Consider the following 17,146-nt stretch of genomic DNA (forward strand, 5'->3'; position numbering starts at 1 on the left):
TTTATCTTCAGGTCACCAATACCTGAGGCCTGCTTCTAACTCAGAGGCTTTATCTGATCCCTATTCTGTGAATGCCAGCTGTTCTGTAGTACTACTCAGTTCTTCACCACTCAGAGCTATGTTTGTCCTTCCTATCCTATCCTCCACACGCACTCTCTCTTAAGCTTTCCTCTTTCCATCTAGACTTTGGCCCCACTGAGGTCATTTGTAGCTCAGGAAACCGATCAATAATGAGTCCAAATTTACTGGCTAAGTGCTTACCTTGTATCCTCAGTGCCATTCAATCCAGCCTGGGACTTGCATCTGCCTAGAGCAGAGTCAAGTATCACATGTCCATGGTGCTCATGGGGCTTCTGAGAAACACAAGAATTAAAGGGCCAAAGATAATTATGGCTGTAAAAAATATAAACACAAAGACCTAAAATATAAAGGGAGTGTGTTCTTCGTAGCTCAGCGTTTAGCTGGTAGCCATTTGTGGATGGAATATAACCATATGGCAAAATATAGGCTTTGACAGTAGGAGTTAGCATGAGGATGATACTGGGAGGTGCTATATGGACTAATATGGGTACTAACGTGGTCATAATATTAATTATGATCTTACACGGACCAGTGAAACACGACAGCATTAACTAACACTTATTTTCACTGCCATTAGCCCAAACATGACTTAATATCAAACCATAAACAATGAGTGGACGGAAAAGAATAGTTTTCCTGTTTAAAACTGAATCCCGAATTTGTTCCCAAGTCTGTTTTTAGACGAGCTTATTTCACCAAACTGGAAAAATGTGTTTCGTAATGATAGCTTACCGTTTGTGGGAGTCTCCATGTTCGCCTGGACACACACGAAAAAAGCAAAACTTCCAAACGGGCCCCAAAAAGTCACGCACAGTAATGTGTGTGTATTCAGTTCCACGTACCAACTTATTTCGACCCGTCTTCTACCTCACCCTGTTGACAACGACTAAAGTGCACTTAGTTCCTTAAAGAAGAGTGGAAAAAAAACGCTGGAGTCACGGGAGGCCAGAGTAATCGAAACCGAGCAGACGGATAACTCCATTGCAATGCGGTTTGGGATAGACAATCGATGTTTTGATAGAGCTGCTTTGCAGGCCTGAGCTGGTGAGGCAGATGTGTAAGGTAAACAGTGTAAAATGTAAATAAGTCGGGAACACTAGTGTACAGTTTTTTTTCTGGCTTATCTTGGGGACACAAAATTTACTAAATTAAAACTCCTTTTGTAGATTATCATAAAAGAAAAAGAAAGCAAATCCATCTTTTATTTTGCTTGTGTGCAGGCTAACCAGTTAAAAAGTGTGTGAATAACAGTCACATCTAACTAGTATTTAAGAGCTAAATGCATTAAAGAAGGATGTGATTTACAGCAGTTTTTATCTTCACAAAAAGGCGCAGCTGACACCTGCTGAAAATAAACATTGAGTGTAATGTACAGTTAAAAGTTCCCTCCTGTGATTTAAATAGTGGTACTGCTAATGTCGTGTTGCCATCTAGTGTTAGCAACTGGCAACTGGCCCCATTAAACTGATGGTACTGCAGGTTGTGTTAAGGTATGTAATAAAAAGAAAATAATTAGTCTTTCATGTATCAGTTACATTGGAAACAATTTTATTATTAGTCTGAATGCCTTTGGGTTAATTTTCTTTTTTAGACTCTTTATTCTGAATAACTAATTTACAGTTTGATTTGTTAAGCATCATGAGTAACTGTTTAGGAAGTTAATTATAGTTATCATACATTCAACATGTTATTTTCCCCATATTACACCCTTCAGAACACTTTTCACACAATATATGAGGACCTTCACATACGACCCCTGTCACACAACAGTTTGATGGAGAAAGCGAGATCCACTGTGTAAGCTAATAGTGTAATACTGGATATAACGGTTTCCATAATAACCAGCTGTTGTGTTATGGGGTTTTTGTTTTCATTCAGCTGCAGTATCTTGGTAAAACAAATCACTGTGGCCAACATGTAGAGCAGTACTCCAATTAGGGAGAAGCCAGCCAAAAATCTGTCAAAAGGCAGAAGACATCGCCCAGCAAAGTCACCTAGTATAACCACCAGTGTAATTAGAGACATGAGGATGCAGACACCATATGACACACCAGAGACCGATAGCTGCCATGCTACTCCATTAAGGAGTTCATGGACCATCTCCACAACCGGAGGTATGATCATACAGCCCCCCCATAGCTGGATGATCTTGAGGAGACCCGGCATGGTGCTCATGTAGCCTCTTTGCTCGTGCGCTTGGGTGCGGAGCACAATTGACTCTGAGGTGTAGGCCAGGAAGGTGAGACCTGAGGCCACTGCAGCCGCCACAGGACGTGGTAGTTCCCCCTTATGATCCATCACCATCCAAGGGAAAATCACAGATGTACTGAAAGTCATCAGTGCCCCCAACACTGCCACCGTCATAGTTAGGTTCTTCCAGGATACTCGGATAAGACTGTGAAACTGGATGATGCTCAGGATGTGGATGAGCAGGGTAATGGTGAAGAAGAAGCACCAGATGAACATACAGAAGATCCTAAAGGTTCTGTTCCAAGTTCCGTTACTATGTTCCACAGAGGCCACAAGACTGAATGCTGTGCAGGTTGTTAGGACTTCCAATGTGCGCACCAGGAAAAGGGGACTGGTGAAGTCTTTGGCCTCTAGTACAATCACAGGCATTGTCACACCGTGCACTCTGAGCGATCTAGCATCCAGCAGTATATTTAGGCGTCTTGAACAATACCTCAGTCTCAGTTCCTCAAGGTTTCTTTTTTTTATATCTTGTAGTTCAAAAGTTCAGCCAGCTTGTATAAATCCACAAATATCCGTTTAATCAGGGTTTTGGAGAATAGTCCAGTAGTGTCCATGGAAGCAGTTAACTCAACAAGATCATAATAATACAAAAAACCCTAATAAATCTTGAAATTATTTCACTGTCTTCCTTCCGTTCTCCAGCACCTAAATATGTGTAAAATGAAACTTCAAAACAGCACCTCTTGGAATATATTTCGAAGCACGGTTGGTGTCAAAATAGACCTCGCCTACTTCCTTTTTGAGGTTGCAGCCGTGCACTTTCAGTCTCAGTGGAGGTAGGTGCAAATGGCCACAATAAAAAGCAAATGCAAACAGAGCAATCTTCCTCCTACCTTCAGTTCTCATGAAGCGTTGTTCCTTTTTTTTCTTCTGAAGTAGCAGTAATAAGATAGAGCGGGGGCTTTTTTTATTGTTTGAAGATGTATGTCGTGCATTTGTTTTAGGACAATATTCACTGATCTGCGGAGTGCTGTAGATCATTTAGAGTTGCTTGGTGGATCTGTTTGTGGGTGTGCCCTGCTGTACTCTCAGGGGAGAATAGGCTGATATTGTAAAGAGCATCTGTTACCCCCCTGCCACTACCACCCCCACCCCTCACTTTTTTGTAACATTTGGAAATAAGCTGTGTTGAGAGCTAGAAGAAAGCTGTAAACATTTTACTGCTTGATTGCATCCATGGGTGTGACTTTGTCTAGCATACACTGTAAATAGATTTACCATGTAGAATCACTGTGTGCGTGCATAATTATCTGCATGCATGTTTTCACAGGGAAGATATAAAAGTGTTCCCGTGTGTACATGTATTTATACAAGCACAAGATAATCTCTGTGGAAATAACCAATCTCTTTGCCTCTGTGTTTTGCCACATGTCCTGTTTGTGTTATATATAGATGCTGTATACACCATTTCCCCAGTTACCGCAGTCTCAAGGCAAAAACTTTGACAGAAAGCTAAAGACACATCTGATAAGCAGCTGAGGTAATGGCTGTGATGCGTGTATCAGGGTTTTGAACACATCTGTATATAGCTTAACAATAACCCAGATCTAAGACCAAGGCTTGTCTCAGTTTCAAAGATAAGTTTCAGAAGTTCCTTTTTTAAAAATCTCTTTTTACAAGATGTTACTGTAAAAACCCACATGATGAATGGCTTACATTTCTGATTCCTTATAGTGCCCTCATGTGGTAACAAAATGAAATGCAACTTTTTAAACTTACCACAGAATTTCAGTAATGATGGAAGGCTGTCTGTAGTTATGGATAAGCAGCAGCAGAGGGTGAACTTGTTTATAATATGAACAAAGAAAATCCACCTTAAAATTCTGAGTAATTGCACATATACACTAGTTTATACCCTAGTAGTTTTCCATTCAATTACAAGAATTTAATAGATGGTTTTAAGACAGGGAAAATTAAAAACAGTTCAAGTTCTTACAATTTACTTGGGAAATGTGGCAGGTTTTCATCTGAAACCCTTTTGTCATGTCATCTTTTATATATATACTGAATTCCCCTTTCTGTAAACTCCTGGTCATTGTGCTATCCTCAATGATGCTTGATTCATAGTGTAAGATCATTTATTAATATTAATATGTGAATGAAAACTTACAAAGAAGACTGGAAACATTAAGCTTGCTTGTTTTAAAAATGGTTGAGCCATATGAGTCTAGTGTGAAAAGTGTGACATTTTGGTTCATGTGTTGTAGCAGCTTTGCTGTTACCAAGTAGGGCATTTGTTATATGGCAACAAAGAGAAGAACTGTGCTGTTTTTATTCTGCTTAAATCTGTCAGCTAATGCATTTATTTGTTGCATTAACTGACTTATAAACTTTGCAAAGCAGAATATATGTATACCAGTCTTTATATGCTGTTATACCATTTTAGGGATGCATCTGCAAACCTGCAGCACTGACAGTGCACGGTTCCACCACATCACAGGAAGTGATGTCTTTCTTGCGATGACTGTGAGAGTAGTTTTTACTCTGAATGTTATTAGCACGATTCTCTGAAATGCCTTCACATGCCATGTAGCCTACTGAGTTTAAATAAAACCTTAACCCTCTGATCTACATTGTGATGATAACCTGAAAATTACAAATAGTACGACAATAAAACAAAAGGCTTAACGTACATTTCACTACATCTGTTTTTACCACGTACTTAGTACAGTATTGAGTAGTCAATCGCTAATGGCTCGTACCATTTCCTGGTGATTTTTTTTCCTCAAATGTTGATGCCTTTTGTTTTTATGATTTCATGGTTGCGTTTAGTTTTGAGCCTTGAAAGCTGTAAGTGGTTGTACAGCTAATTAGTTTATTACTGAGAGGTTCTTTGATGCTTGGTGAATCATGAGAGATATTCTAGCAGCCTGAGCCTATGGTAGCATAACTCAGCGGCAGTTTAAGCTCCAACTTTAGCAAAAAGGAAATTTTAAACTCTGACAAGTAGAGCTTTATCTGACAACCAAACTGCTTCAATTCTACTTGTAAAAACTCTGGGAGACACAAGTAATCAGTTATGGAAAAAGTACATTCTGTAGGTCTCAAACTAAGTGCATCTTCCCTGTATGTGTTCAGACGTATTGGGCATTTGGCTAACAATTCACTGCAAAGCAAACTAATAAGATGCAGTGTTGTGACCTTTGAGTGCCTTTCTTTTTTACAATAAATAGTATTGTGTGCTTTTATTCCGTTGAAATCCTGAAAGTAAGTCGAGATTAACATACTAAAAACTTTTACATATTGCGAACTTTGCAGTATGTTTGATCATGTGTCAGATCAGTCTTTACTGTACTGTACTGTACTGTTTAGTCAGAAAAGTTGCAGCAACAACAAAGCACAGTTCACACTGTTAACACTGTGTAATTTTAACACTGACTGCCTAATAATTCTGTGAAATGTTTTCCAACACCATGTACTGACAGTGTAAACACCCCCACCTACCCACCCCACAGACACGCACATGCTCACTCTTACCCTCAATCATAGTTTAGACAATTTGAACTTCATCATACTATTAAACCAATAATAGACATGAACTTTTTTTCATGATACCCTTTATTAAAATCTAGTCTGATGGATGTAGGTGGTAGTGTGTAACAAACAGCGTTCAAACGAAAAACACGAAACAAACCATAAAAGCAGACTTCATATGCACTTTTATTGTTAACTGGATGGAAATTTTCGGTACAATTCATGGCAAAAATATACACATACTGCAGTGTGCCAAGAAATCAATAAACTCACAAGGACAATGATAATATCTCTTGATTGAATTCCTCTTCTCAATGACAAGATTAAAGAGCACGAGCTTTCTTTTTTGCTAAAGGGTGGATTTAACTCTGAATAAGCTTTAAGCTGGAATTGTGTTAATGTTTACTGACTTACCAGGAACTGCATTAGAAATGTCAAGTTGGCTTCAGTGGTTTTACTGCAGAAGAACTTAATCTTGAATTCTTAATGTGCAATAAAAAACAGTTATAACTAAAATAGTGGTTATTGATGAGACACATTTATAAGACAAATATGTGCTATAATTGATATATATCTAATGGAAGCTTAATAAGGTTTCCCTATTCAGCTAAATTAGTCAGATTACATCAGACCACAAAGTATTGAAAACAAGATAAGCTAAAAAATTAACTAAAGAAAGATAAGCTGCATTTGAATAAAGGAAAATGGTGTAAGTACTTGGTTTATGTGGTATGAGAATAACACAGTCTGTGTTGGTTGAATACTACGGGTTGGTTGTGTATTGTTTAAGACCCTGAAATGTGTGTTACTGTTAGGGCATCTTATATATTCTGACTCAAATTGTGATGTTCTCTGTAGTCTAATCAAATAGTTGAGCCTAATTCTAACCAGGCAGTGATTAAAAATGAAACTAAACAGTGGGTGAAACAGAAAATGAACTGCGGTCTCCAGCTTCACACTTTGGCCACTGTACCTGGTCACCTATGGGTATTTTAGGCCTTTGTTGGGTACTTGGTGGCTCCGGGGTGTCTGACTGAGTGTGATTGGTGAGCTGTTTCCTTGGGGGATGTGGCCAGGGGTGGCTTGGGCCTCTTTGTCGTGTGGTGGGGGCTCTGCTAGGTGTTGGGTGGTACTCGGGGTCTGGGACCCCATCCTCAGCTCGTGCTGAGGTGGCCGTTCTCTGGCGGGGGTTGGCTGGGATGGACACACGGTTGTCATCGGGAAGTGTGGCCTCAGATCTTCAGCTCTCTTGACTGTCCTCGGTCTCCTCTCTTTGTTTTGGCCTTTAGGTGCTGCGTATCGTTTGAGTGTGCTTTGTTACCGATGCAGCAGTTGGAGTCCTAGCATATCTGTTTGCTTCATCCTTGACTCCTCCCCCCCCACACACACACATACTGTTTTCTCTCTTTTTTCCTGGTCCTTTTCTTCTTCCATTCCTCCACTCCTGCAATATTATGATTTATAAAATGAAATAAATGAATGAAACAAAAACATCAACAAGAGGAACCTACAGAGAGTCTGCTGTGCTCCTCTTGGGAAAGCAAACATGTTTGGCACAACAAAGCATTCGGACCATTATTCTGCTTGCTTCTGAGCAAGACAGGTTTAAAAAAAGAAGGAAAAAAACAAGGGTAGCTATGAATAATAAAATAATAAATGGGCAACCTGGGCGAGATGAAGACAAACGTTTAGAGATGCTGACAAGAACACACAGGCTCCTGGTTTGATGCTAGCATCTCTCAGATGACTCTTGGATCACTGACAAAAATAAGCATGAATAAACTCATATTTAAAAAAACAAGTTGCTCCTGTATTATGGTTTCTACGGAAACTGCGAAAAACAACAGCTACAACAGGAATCAAAAATTGCACATTTATTTAGTACAGCAGCATGCATAAGACTCTCTAGTCCAATCATCATATAAATCTCTGGGAGTAACAATCAAGGCAACCTCACTAATCAAGGTGTGACGTGGCTGTGAGAGCCACAGCACACACAACTGACTGGCACACACAAGGTCACACACACACACACAACAAAAAAACCCCAAAACTTTTTTTTAAAAGAGAGAGGCGAGTTGGCGCAATAGTCCAGCTGACTACCTTCACTTTCTGCTGTCATGCAAAAGCGCTACTGGCTGAAACTGAACACGGTTACCTCATGTAAAGAGGCTACATTTGTGTGTATAGTCTTTTCTACGGTGGCCCTGAGAGGCCAAACGGACTGCGACTTCATAAAACACTTGCAAAAAGAAAAATGCTGCAAAAAGAAAAACGCTGCAAAAGCACACAAAGCACAACGGAAATAGGAAAAAAGACAACGGAAATAGGAAAAAAGACAACGGAAATAGGAAAAAAGACAACGGAAATGTTTCTGGGGAGACAATAACCGGACGGACCAGTTGCACGAACCAAAACATGCTAACAAGTGCACTGGGACTGGGAGACACTTCAAAGAAGTGGAGCGGCCAAAGAGTAAACTTTCAAAAGTAAGTTCTGAATATTATGTCACTTATTTATGTGCAAATGTTAGCCGTTAGATAGTCGACCTTAATCTTACAGAGAATGTGATGATTTTGTGGATAATTAAAGTCAGTCATATATCCACAAACACAACAGGCTGAAAGTCAGTGATGCTGCTCAGTTTGCAGTCCTGAATATCACGGCACAAGCAGGATTCACTGCACTGTTAATGTTAGCTATGTTATATTGCTGCCTCTGTTCGGTGGTGTCGAGCCAAACGGACTTTAACGTGTGTTTGAACGAGCTGACGGTTCACTCGTTAAGCTGAAAGAAAGATGCTTTAATCACAGCAGTCACACATGTGTCCACTGCACCATCTGGGAACTCTTCTTGTTTAGCACTCGTAATAACACAAACACTAAATCCTCCTGTTTGTAGCAGTGTATACAGCTGAGACTGTCACCTGTCTGTCTGTCCTGCACTCTCTCTCTGTTTCTTTCTCTCTGATTGTGGAATAAAAGTATGAACATGTGTTTATAAGTTACACTTGTGTTTGAATCCTGCAGCTTATCACACATTTGATTTCCATGTGTGACAACTGCAAGTGTCCAGAGTGAGGACAGACTGAGGGACCCACTGCTGCACATCATCTGTGAGGCTTTGCACCCCTGATGATCCACCGAACTCAACAGTGTGTGAGGAAGAGGAGGAGGAAGAGCCAGCAGCAGCTGACAGATGGAGAGAATAGACAGACTGTTCCCTGTTTGTGAAGGACTGCTAGGAAAGTTTAACATAACTGTCTGTCCTGAATCAGTCTTATTAGGTAATGTTCAAATAATTTTATCATTCCAGTGTTTTCAGTGTGGGAGAAAGTACTCAGGGCCTTCAAGTTACACACTATGAAAGGCAGCAACAAGTGTAATATTCAGAAACCTAAAGTATGTATCAGCAGCAGAATGGAGCTAAAAATAAATGTTTGTTCCAGTTCTATGAAGCTTTGAGTATTTTGGATTAGTAGCACTGCTGTGTTTGTTGCATCATATTGCTGTAATTGTTTATATGCTTTATATATTCTGAGCTAAGTTGATCTATAGTGTTACATCATATTCTATAAGGATGTTATGTGTTTGTAGACTTTCTGCCCAGTTTGACCCATTTAACAGAAGTCAGCCTGTTTAAGGCTCTGATATCTATTCTGTATGACTTAAAGCAGTTATGACATGGTCTGATTTTCTCACCCAATAAAGGAATATTTCATATATCAGTCTACTCTTCATTTTATCAGAAACAGTTTATCACAGCTCGTACATTTTCTTTTTACACATATATGTAAGCATTGAGCCAAATTTAGTAATGCCAACATATTAAAAGAACAATATTTGTCTCTATATATATACATCTATATATCACTGTCACAGATACTTGTGTTTAAGTGAAGATTTAAGGTGATAGGAAATATAAATAAATGCAACTTGAATCTTTACTGAAGCTCAGTGTTTGGACACAGAGTTCATGTATCACTGCTGTAATAACTAATAATGATTAATATAATATTGGCCATATTATATTTACATTACCAAAGTGAGATGACTTTAGTCTCATGAACAAGATTAGCTAATTGTTATTTACTAGCTAATCTTAAATGACTGTTCAGTACAAAAATGAAGCCCAACAATCATGTTTTACAGTCCTGTGGTCTCAGCCTCAGATACTTATCAAATCACACAAAGCTCATGTAGAAACAAATGTACAAAATATGTTCTCCTTCATTTCTGTCAAACAAAGCTGTATGAAACGTTTCCAGCTGTTAGTATCATGGTTGCTAGGCAACCTGGGCAGCGCGACGGAGGCTAGACCGTCCCATTTCACAAGCCTACAACCCTCGCACTTCCGGCCTCAGCAGTCTTTGAGTGCGGCCCTTGAGGACCTTTAAGGCTGCAGACCCTGAATTGGGAAACAGTCCCTGAATTGGGATACAGCCATACATACATACATGTTTTGGTTCGTGCAACTGGTCCGTTCGGTTATTGTCTCCCCAGAAACATTTCCGTTGTCTTTTTTCCTATTTCCGTTGTGCTTTGTGTGCTTTTGCAGCATTTTTCTTTTTGCAGCGTTTTTGTTTTTGCAGCATTTTTCTTTTTGCAAGTGTTTTCTGAAGTTGCAGTCCGTTTGGCCTCTCAGGGCCACCGTACTTTTCGCCTGATCTAGAATTAAGCTGCATATCTGAGCCCTAGTCTTTTAAATGTCCCAATTCCTAATTAATGTAGCAGAGAAGTAGGTAGACGTTTCACAGCTTGCCGAGAGAGGGTGCATGCGCAGACGTTTTATGTTGGAGACTCGGAGAGGTCCGTCAGTAACGTGATTCCCGGAACGGTGCTCCTCACGGACAGTCAGTTTACTTTAGCGCTGTTTAGACCTTACAGGTGTAAAGTATTTACTAAAACGCGCACGAAAGAGTTTACGTGTAAATACGCGCGTCACTTCAGTCGTTAGATAATCAGTCCATTTTAATGCTGTTAGGTTGCTCATTTAGTGGAGTCCTACGGTAAAATACATTAAAACAGCAGAATATTTTACATTACAGTTTAAAAACCCTACGCAGATCTAATTAAAAAGTTAATCCACGCACACACAGGCGGGCTATCGATCAGCGCCCTGCAGCCAGTCAGAAATAAGGTAAACGAAAACAAATGCAGCGAAAAATTGAAATCGCAAAAATTGTTACAAGCGTGATACCGGAATTACAGATATTTTTAAGAACACGTGAGTGTTGGTTTTTATGAGCAGCGACTTTATGAGCAGTTACTTGCTCTTCCCAGCTGAAAATTCCTGCGCGCTCCCAGAGACACCGCCGTATGCTCATTTGAAATTAATCAAAGGGACGTGCTTCTTTATGCCACTAGCAAATGATGATTCTGTCTTGATGCATGCTCAATCATCCAGGTAAGGAAATTCCCCAAAAGTTGAATTTGTCCATCTGGACGAAGCGTTTTCAGTGACAGAAACGTTAGAGTGCCTAACGCCAAGGCGCCAAGTGCCTCTTCAGTCTCAAGTGACTGCAGGTTTCCCCAACCTTATAAAGAGTACCTTTACATAACGACTGAAACTAGCACCACTGGCTAACAATGGGCTGTGAAGTCAGTTTCTTCATTGATCAGCAGCCCCTGATCACAGACCATACCCTCCAGTTTTAGTTTAGTGCGGGATAAACAGGTCAGTCTGCTGTACTGTGATGGGTTTAAAGTAAAGAACAATGTGTAACTGGTGCACAGTGGCTGTGGTTTATGGTCAGAGTTAGGTACAGAAAGAGTAGCAGAGATTCATATGAACTATAGCTGATAATGCTTAGATCCATCGGCTGAATTCCACCTGCATACCAACTTTATACAGTCTAGTAAAAAGACAGCATAAGCAGTGTACTGTCAGTCTGGAGGATGGAAATTAGCTGGGACAACTCATGAAGCGTGCTGACATCTGGTTATATTCAGGAGCGTGGTTCTTAACACAACCTGTCGACAAAACAATGTCAAATAACACAGACTTATGATCTGAAAACACTGCATCTAAAATCATCAAGTTTAAAACAAGCAGGCTATAGGATGAGACAAGGTTCACTGTATGCCAACATGCATGTGCAGGCCCAGCCACCCACTGTGTGAGATTAAGCTAAGGCTTTTTAAAAAGTCATATAAGAAGTCCTTATTGTATTTAGGTGGACAGTAAATCACAACACATAACACTGGGTTAGAGCAGTCCTGCTCAAATAAGGTCAATTCAACACTGGAGGAAAATGAGGGAGAAAGCTGCTTACAGTCGTATATACTCCAAAAAACAGTTTCTATTCCCCCACCTTGGCCTGAAGTCTGGGGAGAATTAAATTAAGCACAGTTAGGCAGTGCCCAGTAGTATTCACTTGTCTGTAGTCATACACAAATAACCTTAAGTAACATTCCAATCTTAATCCATAGGGTTTAATATGGTGTTGACCCACACTTTGCTAATATAACAGCATCAGCTCTTATATTCAGGCAAGAAGACCTGGCTTACTCTATTTCATCCCAAAGGTGTCCTATGAGATTGAGGTCAGGATTCTGCGTAGGCCCGTCAAGTTCTTCCACACCAAACATGCTCATCCATGTTTTTATGGAACTTGCTTTGTGCAGTGGGGTGGAGTTACGTTGGAATAGGTGTGAATAGACTGCACAATAGACTGGAGGGTGTTCGCTCTGTGTTGTAGCGTCCTGATGACACCCAGTTTGTGCTCCAGTGGATGATGAGAGTCAAACCTTAAATACTGTTCTGAATATGTTGGTTTACGGTACACATAAACTCTTACATGTCCCCCATTACTGATAGAAATCTCAGAGTCTAAGAAGGCTAACATGTCATTTTTCATATCCTTCCTAGTGAAGTTGATGTGTTGGTCCACCAAATTAATGTTATCTGTGAATTGCAGTACGTCCTGAGATTTGATTTTTTACCCAGGTGTCATCCACGTACCTGAACCAATGACTTGATGGTGTTCCAGGGTAGGATAACAAAGCCCTCTTTTCCACTTCTTCCATGTACAAGTTGGCCACAATAGATGAAACTGAGGAACCCATGGCACATCCATGTTTCTGCCTGTAGTACTGACCCATGTATGTGACATTGGAGGGATTCGGACACAGTTCCAAGAGCAAACACACTTGGTTGGTTCTGAAAGTGGTCCTGTTTCTGTAATCTCTTACAAACTACCTCCACTGCTTCAGTGACTGGAACACGAGTGAACAGACATGTAACATCATACAAGACCAATATTTCATCTGCCTCCATAATGATATCACTTCCCTTCTCAACAAAATCCAAGGTGTTCTGGTTGTGGTGTTTAGAGCTGCCTGCCAGCAGGTTGAAGATCCAAGACAGAAACTTGGGTGACCAAGTTGATCACGAAGACAATTGGTCTTAAAAGTACACCCTGTTTATGTATCTTCGGTAAACCATACAGACTTGGTGTAGCTTCCCCTGGGTATAGCCTGTGGTATGAGGTCTGGTCCATAGTATTGTCTTCTTCTAACTGCTATCACCTTCTTCAAGTTCTCATATTTTGGCTAAAAATTTTTCTGCTAATTATTGTTGCCCCATAACTGACTAAACCTAGATTCTAGTACAGATGAAGAAGTGGCGTTTTGATTGTGCCTTGTTATTGTTGCACATTTAATAAATAAATGTTTCTTCTTAGTAAGATTTTATTATCTAAAATTTGTAATTCTATATAATAAATTTTATATAATATATTCTTAAAATAGTTTGTAAGAAATTATTATATAATTTTGCTGACAAAAGCAAAGCTGTCATGGGACTCTGCAGGCCGGTCAAAAACGACACCCTTACTACTTCCATAGGAATGCAAGGTAAGTAACGGCCAGGTGCTGATAATCCAGTGCACTTGATTAACTGATTATCAGCATGTCTGGCCACGTGTATAGAAGCAGAGGATTTGGCAGTTTGGGCTGGTCTGCAGCATTCAGGTGTATATTAACACAATGTCACAATCTTCCTAGGAGTGGATGTTCTAGCAAATTTGTTTGGGTGTTGTTTTGTGCTTGTTTTGCATCCACAGCATTCAGCATTCATTCTTGCAATCACTGAATCGACCATGAACTTTTTTGTATACCAAAGTTAGTCTGACACCTAAATCCACCGAAACTTGGTCTTGCAGCAGGACAATAATCCAAAGCACAGTTTGGCTGAAAAAAAAGAATCAAGGCCCAGTTCAGAACTCAGGGGACTGAAATGCTGTGGACTGCTGCAATATCTGCATAACTGCAAGATATTGCTGGTAAGGAGGATTTCACAATGGGTGTACTTAACCTTTGTTTTATTTCAATAATGTGTAAAGAGCAATAGTTTCCACACACATTAAATATGTGTGAAGGAAGTAAAACTGGTGCGCATATGACATTGACTTTTTATATGTTCAGTATAAAAACTCAACCTCTTCATCTGTACAACAGTCTAGATCAGATCATAGACTGTACTAACCAAAGCCTGCGGTCAACTGTCAAAGTAAGACCACCAAGTCCTTTGTTTCTTTAAGAATGATTACATGCAGGGTTAACAAGTTTAATAGCCTTTTATCTATAAATTGTTGTTTGCATGCCCACACTTTATGAACGTGGAGAAATTAGATTTTTTTTTTAAAGATATCTTAGCAGTATTTGTTTTCTGGAATTTTTTTTAGGACAGTAAAGTCTGTCTAAATGTTTTCAAAGTGTACTCAACTTCTCACCAGATTAAGAAAAGCAAACAATTTTTGTCTTTTTTTCCTTTTATATTACATTGTTTTGCAGTGGTCTACTTTAACATTTCTCTTTGTCTCTTTTTGTATCTTTACTGTGCTAAATAAGAACTGGTACTTCACTTTAGTATGCACAGGTACAATAGAAAATCAAAGTAAACACAACTTTACCACTGTTTGGTTTAATTTAAAAAGCTGCCAGGGTAGAGTGAGGTAGGTACTGAGGCAGGATATAGGTTGACCACTCATACTCATACCACTACATAGACACAAAAGTTTAACTGTGTGATTTCTGGTTTCACATACATCTCCACTGAGAAATGACAAATTATTTGGGGGTGAAGTGAACATTTGAAAAATAGTCTATTATATTGGTCATTTTTTTTATATTTAAAGTTTAATCATCATTTAATCTCTTCTCATTGTTCCATACAGATGGCAAAGCTGTGGCACGTCCTGCTCCTGTGTTGGGCATGGAGTCCCTTATGCCTTCCTTCCAGTGTGAGCTTCATTGGTACACCACAGGAGTGTGAAAAGGCTCACTTTGTCCCTGGTTACAACTTGGGTGGTGAAGGCTTTGACATTGTGACGATGGAGAGAAAAGGTGCCTATGTGATCGACACTGAAACATGGAAGATTGGAAATGGTAACTGTAGGATGTACTGTAACCGTTACATGAATGGAGAGAAGCAGAAGGTCCCTGTTGCTGTGGTGGACTGGAGAACCCTGCCCAAGTGCAGTTTAAAGGTCTCCAGTGTGGTCTATGATTCTGTTGAAACTCTTGTCAGTGACTCGACATCATCTGTATCCAACAACTGGACAATTGGCCTTGATGTCCCGGTAGATCCTTCAGCAAAGGTTGGGGTTGGCTTAGGAGGTTCTCACTCAAGAGATTCCACCTTTGCCATGAAAAAGTCAAAACAAGACCGCTACACCTTCTTACACCATTCGATCAACTGTAAATTCTATGGGTGAGTATGTCAGGGAATATTTATGGAAGCCCGTTTCCGAAACTCGAAATTTTGAGAAATGTAACTCGAAATTTTGAGTTAGCTCTGCCAATAAGTAATCTACGTGGAATGCGCACTCAAAACTGGATCGCAACAAATCGGTGCTTTCGAGAGTATGTTTGCTGATAGTAACACCATGTGATTCAGCTAATAACACAAGGATTTCATAATTTGTGAAGCCACACTGAAAATAATCAGCAATTTGTGCATTCAGGACTGACTGTAATACTGGTAGCTTAGCTGTAGCATTTGTAGCTGAGGGCTTCAGCTTCTGGGTAACAAAGAAATGACGTAATTCACATAGATTACTGATTGGCAGTGCTAGCTCAAAATTTGGAGTTAATAACTCCAAATTTTGAGAAAAGTAAGTCAAAATTTAGAGCTACTTTTATTCTAAATTTCGATAAAATAACTTTTGTGTTATGGATACATTTTTTTAGTGACAGAAATGCGCTTTTTTTTTATAATAACAAATTTTATTTCATTTGAATTTATGTGACCTCAAACAGATTTTCAATTATGTGTCACATATAGCCTATTTTAATTTTAAGTATGTAAAACATTACAGAAAAAAACGTCAGTGTAAAAAAGCCATATCATATATAGAAAATGTTCACAGTTATTGAAGCACATCGTTAAGTTTGAGTTTTCCTTGTTTCTGTGTTTGGATTAATTATTGTTCCTCAATATGGCTGGCAATGGTTAATGTATTTGGCAGATATGATGTAAAACGGATGACGAACATCTAGTTGACATGAACTCAATATGCAAACTTATTATAATGATTTTTAAGACAATGCTCCCTGGTGCAATATACTGTGAAAAGCTAAAAATGATGCCCTCCTGCTCCCAGTCTGTATACTTTGCTAAGCCATCCACTGGATCAGATTGGCCAGTGAGTCATATGTTTGACAACACTGTTTCTTAATAGTTTGCTGCCATTTCCTCTGCGATTAATAAAGTATTATGATTTGACTTAAAGGAAACAAAATCTAAGGTGATTCACTTTTCTGTGATATGCTTTTCTGTTCCACAGCTACAGACTGGCAACAAGTCCTCCTTTGAGTCAAGAATTTAAGTCGGCTTTGGATATTCCCCCTTATTCCTCTAAAACTGCGCCATTATATCACAATCTGATTGACACTTATGGAACACATTACATCACACAAGTGTCTCTTGGAGGTGAAATTAAAGCAACCACTGCTGTCAAGACCTGCATGGCTACAATGAATGGACTAACAGATACTGATGTTAGTGACTGTTTGTCAGTTGAAGCTTCAGCTACTTTTGCAAATTCTGCCCGTATTAAAGCAGAGTATGAACACTGTCAGAGAAAGAAAAACAAGTTGGGGTCTAATCAAAGTTTCAGCAGTTCATTTAATGAGCGGCGCACAGAAGCCATTGGTGGAGATATTGATGGAGGTGATATCCTCTTTGCAGGCCAATCTGACCCCTCGGCCTATAAAAACTGGCTCATTTCTCTTAAAAGTATCCCTGACGTGGTCCAATACAACTTAAAACCCCTACACACCATACTGCCATTAAATCATCCTGCCAGGGCGGGACTGAAGCGAGAAGTGGAGGC

At 39.6% G+C, this 17,146-nt stretch overlaps 2 protein-coding genes across 2 annotated transcripts; one reads left to right on the plus strand and one right to left on the minus strand.

Moving 5' to 3' along the window:
- Positions 1-1,824: 1,824 nt before the first annotated feature.
- LOC102312075 (myeloid-associated differentiation marker) lies at positions 1,825-2,700 on the minus strand. Its single transcript, XM_005944515.2, has one exon. It carries the CDS (start codon positions 2,698-2,700, stop codon positions 1,825-1,827), a length of 876 nt encoding a protein of 291 aa, XP_005944577.1.
- Positions 2,701-14,193: 11,493 nt separating this feature from the next.
- Positions 14,194-16,862, plus strand: LOC102289158 (perforin-1; the record flags this gene model as incomplete). Its single annotated transcript, XM_042226896.1, is given in 3 exon segments — positions 14,194-14,319; positions 14,987-15,522; positions 16,598-16,862. Coding segments are annotated over 3 exon segments (912 nt in total), but the record flags the coding sequence as incomplete, so codon positions are not given.
- Between the last annotated feature and the right edge of the window lie 284 nt (positions 16,863-17,146).

The sequence above is a fragment of the Haplochromis burtoni genome, unplaced genomic scaffold (assembly GCF_018398535.1).
Source record: "Haplochromis burtoni strain Fernald_Lab_line unplaced genomic scaffold, NCSU_Asbu1 Contig_233, whole genome shotgun sequence".
NCBI lineage: Eukaryota > Metazoa > Chordata > Actinopteri > Cichliformes > Cichlidae > Haplochromis > Haplochromis burtoni.

Bases quoted from the DNA above. Each gene is read 5' to 3' on its own strand.
- LOC102312075 (XM_005944515.2), bottom strand. From the start codon at position 2,700: ATGCCTGTGATTGTACTAGAGGCCAAAGACTTCACCAGTCCCCTTTTC.